Raw genomic sequence first — 7024 nt, 5'->3', positions numbered from 1 at the left:
TTTTATTTAGGCATAATGAGTGCTAAAAACATGCCAGTGGATGCACAGTATGTGCATGTAGTTATGAGAAGCACCTCCAATAGCAAGGAAGTGTGACTAGAAAAGTGTGACACTTCAATGCGTTGTTGAGTTTATGGCCATGTTGTTTTACCCTATAACTATTGTATTTCAAACCCATTTGGACACCACTTGAAGACTATAATCAAATATAGATAGTGGGTCAATATCTACAATAGAGTATAGACAGGTTGTTTAGAGAGGTCCCTACAGGAAGAAAAACATATTCCTGAAAATTAGTCACCTCCAAAATTAGGGGAAAATCTAGTCTAAATGACAGGGGTGCCAGTTAAGATTGAGTACACAGTGAAGGAAATGTTTTGAAATGTCCTTTTACTTGTGGAAAAACCTGAATGTGAGTTGAATTCAGCCAATAGATTTAGCAGCAAAAGTGTCTTGATATCCTTATGACTAGGTTTTTGGGGGTTTGGGGTTTGTTTCTTTTTTAACTATTTGTAAGATACATGGTTAATAGTTCCCTCTATTTACTTTGTTATATGAATAACCAAAGTAACCACTGACTAAAAAAATTGTAATCAGCCATTATGTCTTGCACAACACTTTTGTTATGTAATAATCCCAGGGATGAATGGTTAATGGTACCTATCAATTAAAACAAATAGGAAAAAGCCTAACAACTAAACATTATGTGGTAATACAGATGAAATATGTTTTGTCCAAGAATTATTTGTGTGTGGGAAAGGAACAGGCATGTTTCCTTGGCTCAGCAATATGAGTGTAAGCTCTGTAGGAACATGATGGTAACTAATAAATGTAGTTATTAGTCCAAGTCCCATGCTGCATGGGGTATATGGATAATCCTTTACATAGTCAGAGTCTCACTACACACACTGCTTCATCAGACCAACCCCATCTAACCCTCAGTAACCCTCATGTCATTCTGTACAAGCCTGTTTTAGAGCATTTCCAGTTTTCAGCTTAAATCAGAAAGAGGCAATTGTAATGCTAATTACAATAGGGTCCCAACTCTAATTAGCAATGACCATACAAGAGAGACCAGGATTATCATCCAAGTGCAATCTTTACACTATTAAAATGATTGATTGTTAGAAATTGGTGGCAGTAAATGGGGCAAGAATTTTTGCCGCTGATTCAGGTTAAGCAGCAAGCATGGCCAATGACAACTCGTTCTAAAGCCTGTTCAAAGGCTAGCATGCTCTCTGCAGGAGAAGCACACCAATTCCATTACCGTTGGAACCTTCTGGCATTCTTCTTGCTTGCAGCAAGATTGGAATATACGTAGGCATGCTTCTATATGTTTATCTCTTTTCTATTGCAGGAATTATGATGTGGAACAATGGAAGAGGTGTCTACTCCAGATATGTAGCCTGTTTTTTTCTTCTGCATATGTTCGTCACAAAGGCAGTGCCTGAAGATGACACTATAGTTACTACTAAGAAAGGAAAAATAAGAGGGATCAACTTGCCCGTACTTGGGGGAACTGTGACAGCCTTTCTTGGAATTCCATATGGAAAGCCACCAATTGGTAGACTGAGATTCAAAAAACCAGAACCCCGTGAGAAATGGTCAGAGACTTGGGATGCCACAAAACATGCAAATTCTTGTTATCAGAATATAGACAAAACGTTCCCTGGGTTCCCTGGATCAGAGATGTGGAATCCAAAAACTAATCTTAGTGAAGACTGCTTATACCTTAATGTATGGGTTCCTTCTCCCAGAACCAAAAATGCAACTGTCATGGTATGGATCTATGGAGGTAGCTTTCAATCAGGGACATCTTCTTTGCCTGTCTATGATGGCAAGTTTCTGGCCCGGGTTGAACGAGTCATCGTAGTTTCAATGAACTACCGAGTAGGTGCATTAGGATTTTTGGCTTTACCAGGAAATGAGGAAGCTCCAGGAAATGCGGGATTATTTGATCAAAGGTTAGCACTTCAGTGGGTTCAAGAGAATATAGCAGCGTTTGGTGGCAATCCAAAAAGTGTGACTTTATTTGGAGAGAGTGCTGGAGCTGCTTGTGTCAACTACCATCTCCTTTCCCCTAAAAGCCATCCCCTCTTCACAAGAGCCATCATGCAGAGCGGCTCTGCTAATGCCCCATGGGGCGCAATAACATGTTCTGAGGCGAGGAATGGAACTTTGACCTTCGCTGAACTTCTCCACTGTTCTGCCAACAATGAGACCGATATAATTCTCTGTCTCCAAAACAAGGATCCTGAGGACATACTTGAGGGTGAAGTTTTCATTTCAACACACAACTATATTGTAAAAGTATCTTTCTGTCCAACAGTCGATGGTGATTTTCTTACAGACATGCCAGAAACATTGATGCAACGTGGCATTCTTAAACAAACACAGATCTTATTGGGAGTTAACAAAGATGAAGGGTCAGCTTTTCTAGTGTATGGGGCACCTGGTTTCAGCAAAGATAACGATAGCTTGATTAATAGGACAGAATTTCAAGCAGGTTTAAGGCTGTTCTTTCCAGAAGCAAGTGAACTTGCCATAGAATCAATCATTTTTCACTACACAGACCTGGAAGATGAGCAGAAGCCTGAACTTTATCGTGATGCCATGGATGATGTTGTTGGAGATTACAGTTTCATATGTCCTATAGTAGAGTTCACAAAAAAGTTTGTTCAGTTAGGAAACAATGCCTTTTTATACTTCTTCGAACATCAGTCTTCAAAACTTGCCTGGCCAAAGTGGATGGGAGCAATGCATGGTTATGAGATTGAGTTCGTATTTGGGTTGCCTCTAGAAAGAAGAGTTAATTATACCAAAGCTGAAGAAATGTTGAGTAGATCCATATTGAGATACTGGGCGAGCTTTGCAAAAACGGGGTAAGTTTATGTTTGGCTAGTTCCTTTTATTCCACATGCCTAAACTAAAAAGGATGAACCTGTTGGCCATGACTTGTATCCTAGTGAAAGCTATGATTAATTGTCCAGTTAGCCAGAATTTCTGTTATCTCATTACTGATTAAAAACAGTGTCTCAGTAAAATAAATCATTGAAATGTATCTGACTGTACAAACTGAACTTAAGAAAACACTGTGTACCCTTTAAAGTTGTTAGTCATCTGCCACCTATCCAGGCATACACAAAACATTTTTGCTGTGGTAGCAGATGTAAGTGAAGGCAACAATTTCAAATATAAAAAAATAATATCTGCAGTTCTGGAACAGACTTCCATTAGTAATGGGAACAAAAAAATCCAAACCATTTTTTTTTAAATGGAGGTTGATTAGTTCATGAAAGGGCTTATATGATGTGCTTGCCTGCAGTAGTAGGGATATACACACAATGACTTGGGAGGTCCCTTCCAGTCCTATTTTTTTCTATATTCACTTCTCTTGTATAAATGCAATCTGGTGATCACTGAAGTTGATGGCAAATCTTCTGTTGAACACACTGGGACTCCCCCTCAGAGTAAAATTTACCTTAGCTGATACAAAACTCAAATACATTAACTTAATACGGGGCACTAAATGGGACTTTGGCATTTGAAATCAAACCCTTTCTACTCAAGCTCATAGGGACCTGAAGTAGAAGAGAGAGCCCTTTTATTATGTAGGGATTCTCTGTTGCTGTAATAATGTAAGACTTGTATTGAAACCAATAAATATCCTTCACATTTGGGGATGCTTTACACTATCATACATATGCTACATGGCTATTACCAGGTCCATACAGAGTTAGGTTTAATATTACAATTCTAGTGGAATATTGAGACTGAAGCCTTGCCTTCTGGTTATTCCACTCATTTACTTTACTTCAGGGAGAAAAAAATCCATATTGCAAATAAAAGTACCCAAGATAATGTTCAGTTAAACATTCAATGTATAACCCATTTAGAAGTATTTTATTTGTTTTTGAATGCTTATATTAAATTTGAATTCTCAGATGAATATTTTTTTCAATGAAAAAAAATCCTGATACAAAATTTATTAGGTCAATAGAAGATTCCCACTGATTTCCATCAACTATGTATGAACCCCCACCTGTACTTCGCAGTGGTGTACCAATGCGGGGGGGGGGGCAGAGGGAACTATGCCCCTGGGTGATGGCCGGGGGAGGGGCACCTGTTGGGCCTGCCAGGGGGTACTTGCTCCCCTGGCGGCACTTCCAGTTCTGCTGCCAGCACTTCTGTTTCCACCACTGGCACTGGGGGATCCGCCCCCCCCCACCTGTGGGGGGGGAGGGCCTCAAATGCAAGTATTGGCCCCCAGGTGCTGGAGACCCACAGTATGCCACTGGTTCTTCATTCATACATTAATAGGTCTGTAGATTGAAATTTGAGAGGCAACCCATAAGGATCATTGACTGTTGTCTCCTGTGCAATACAGGCCATGGGATATTCCCTGAATGTATTTTCTAAATAGAATACATCTTTTAGAAAAACTCCTAATACCGATTTTAAACAGGGGTCCTCAACTTACAGTCCCGAGGCCAGCCCCAGCCCACAAAGAAGTCTGCTCCAGAGAGCAGAGGTCTGAGTCCACTGTGCTGCCCCTCCACTCCATAGCATTTCCTTCTGCTGTGAAGCCTGCTGCTTACCCTTGCTTCAGAGGGGCAGGGAATCTAGCAGACAGCCACTCCGAGTGTGGGGAAGGGATGGATACTTCCAGCCTATGACAGCATCTGGGTTGTGAGCTCCTGCCCACACCAGCAAAAGGCTGTTGATCCCGATTTAAAATCTTCTATTGAATATCTCCATTGAAGGATAATCCACCACAACCCTTGGTATGTTATTCCACATGTTAATTGTCTTTACTATAAAAAATGTTCAGCTACTTGGAAGCTGAATTTGTCTAGTTTCAGATTCAGCCATTGAGCCTTTTGATATCTTTGTCTCATCAACTGAGGAGCCCATTATAAAAATTGTGTTCCTTGTGTAAGTGCTTACAGACTGTGCTCAAATAAACCTTTAACCTTTTCTTTGTTGAAGATTCAAGGAGCTCAATCAATGAAGTTTCACTATAAGGCATGCTTTCTAGTCCTTTAAGTATTGTTGTATTCACTGTCTCCAATTTATCAGTGCCCTTTTTTTTTGTTATGGGCAGCAAAAATAGGCCCAGCAAAAAGGCACATCTGTATTATATACAGGAGTCCTATATAACTCCCTACTCCTACTCAATATTATCCTTTTTATATATCCAACTATCACATTATCTTTTGACCTTTTTGAGCAAAAGTCCAGCTGATTACTTGCCAGAATTCCCAAAGTTTTTCAGAGTCACTCTCCCAAAAGAGTCCCCCATTTTTAAAGTATGGCCTTCCTTCTTTGTTCCTAGATGTGTGAATTGACAGGTGATCATTTTATCAAGCATATAGCTAGCTCATGACCACTTTACCAATTACTCAGATTGCTCTATTTCAATAACCTGTTCTCTTTGCTTTTCATAACTTGCCCACTCTGTCATCTGTAATCGGTTGAGCCTTCCATTTTGCTCATATTGCTTAATTAGAGATCTATTTCTATTCAGGAAGTTTACCCCATCTTTCTCTCTCCATATCATTCTTTTAACTGGATAATTTCTTCAATGGGTATTTAAAAAGACAGTAATAATTGATTTGGAAAAATACATTTAATAGTCCTACTTTTTACTTTGTTTTCTTATGTCCTGAGGTGAACTAACAATTTATCCTTAAATGTATCATTCCATTAACATTTTTTTTGTGTCAAAGCTATAATTTAGCTTAATGAATGGAAAATTAATATAAGTAAGAACTCTATAGTTTCAGACTATATAGAGTCTGTAATGTATTTCATTTTTTTTGCATACAGTTAAGGGCTATTTTAAGAATTAATGTTACATACAATGTGTTGAAAAATGTGGTCTTCAAATGCTATTCTAGTATTTTAGTCTTTTTATATTATTGAAACATTAATATAAGGGCTCCTTGTATAAAAAAATCCTTTTGTTTTTATTAGCAGTTTAATGACAGTGCTCTATATGTATTTTAGGGAATTGGATCACTTGCAATGAGGCATTTTTAGCAATAGGATGTATTGCAGAAACAGGAATACATTTGATCATTGTATTTGGAGCATTTAGTCATGTTATTTTTTACTCCCATGCATTTTGGACAATTGATTCCTGAAATAAAGCCTATGCAGTGAAAGCAGCTAAAACTTAGTAACCATTCATGCAGAAAGGGCAGATCCAATCGGTGGAGATGCAGCCCTCAGAAAGAAAGACTGAGCTGGAAATCTTTGAGATTCTGCAGTTTTTATAAACCTTCCCATGAGCATGTATTTTTCACCATGATCATAACATTGTTGATCTTTCCTATTTAAATAAATACATGTATTTGGCTAGAAATAAGCTCTGTTTGGAAACAGGATTTTCAGTACAATATTTCATTCTATTCTTTTTTAATGGATATGGTCTTAACCATGAACTACAATCTCTATTCTATTGTTTTTCAGTGCCTGACTAAATATGAAATTACAGTGATAAGGGCATAGTACAAGTTAAAATTAAATAACATAAGGTGTATGCAAGTTTAAGTTTATGAAAGACTGCCAGCCTGTTGTGTGGTCATCTAGTCTGATTATCATTTTGGACTATAATTAGATTAGCTGGCAGATAGAATTTCAAGTGGTTTCCACAGCAAACAGCAAATACTCACTATCTGATTCTGCCACAAATATTGAAAACATGACTATTTATGGTAGCTAATACATCCACACAATCCTAAATATCAACAAAATGATCAGATCAGTGTGTTCTTTACTAAATTAACAGATTAAAAGCCACTCTCTTCATAAACAAGAGCATAAATCTTCTCACTGGACATATATCCAGGAGTGCATTCTCCATAGTTTATATATAGTAGAGAAAAAAATATATGTTGATTGTCAAAATAAGAATTAACTACCCTCTTTCTGTCATGTCTGAATATACAGTAGAGATTTATAAAGACACGTAAGAGCTTTTATAGTAAATCCAAGGGCAATCAAAAGGTTAGTATCTGTG

At 38.0% G+C, this 7024-nt stretch overlaps 1 protein-coding gene across 2 annotated transcripts in view; it reads left to right on the top strand.

Moving 5' to 3' along the window:
• BCHE (butyrylcholinesterase) overlaps positions 1-7024 on the top strand; it is a 64319-nt gene that overhangs the window by 2665 nt on the left and 54630 nt on the right. For both annotated transcript variants that reach the window (XR_002095027.1, XM_019503241.1), the window contains exon 2: positions 1358-2882. Coding sequence is in view for 1 of the 2 variants with exons in the window: in XM_019503241.1 (XP_019358786.1) it covers positions 1363-2882 (1520 nt within the window). In the remaining variant the exon portion in view is untranslated. The remainder of the gene's footprint in view (positions 1-1357; positions 2883-7024) is intronic.

This window comes from Gavialis gangeticus, unplaced genomic scaffold (assembly GCF_001723915.1).
Source record: "Gavialis gangeticus isolate Ggan-Ray unplaced genomic scaffold, GavGan_comp1, whole genome shotgun sequence".
NCBI classification, from domain to species: Eukaryota; Metazoa; Chordata; order Crocodylia; family Gavialidae; genus Gavialis; species Gavialis gangeticus.
Note: the sequence above shows the minus strand (reverse complement) of the source record. Positions and strands in the feature narration are given on the sequence as shown.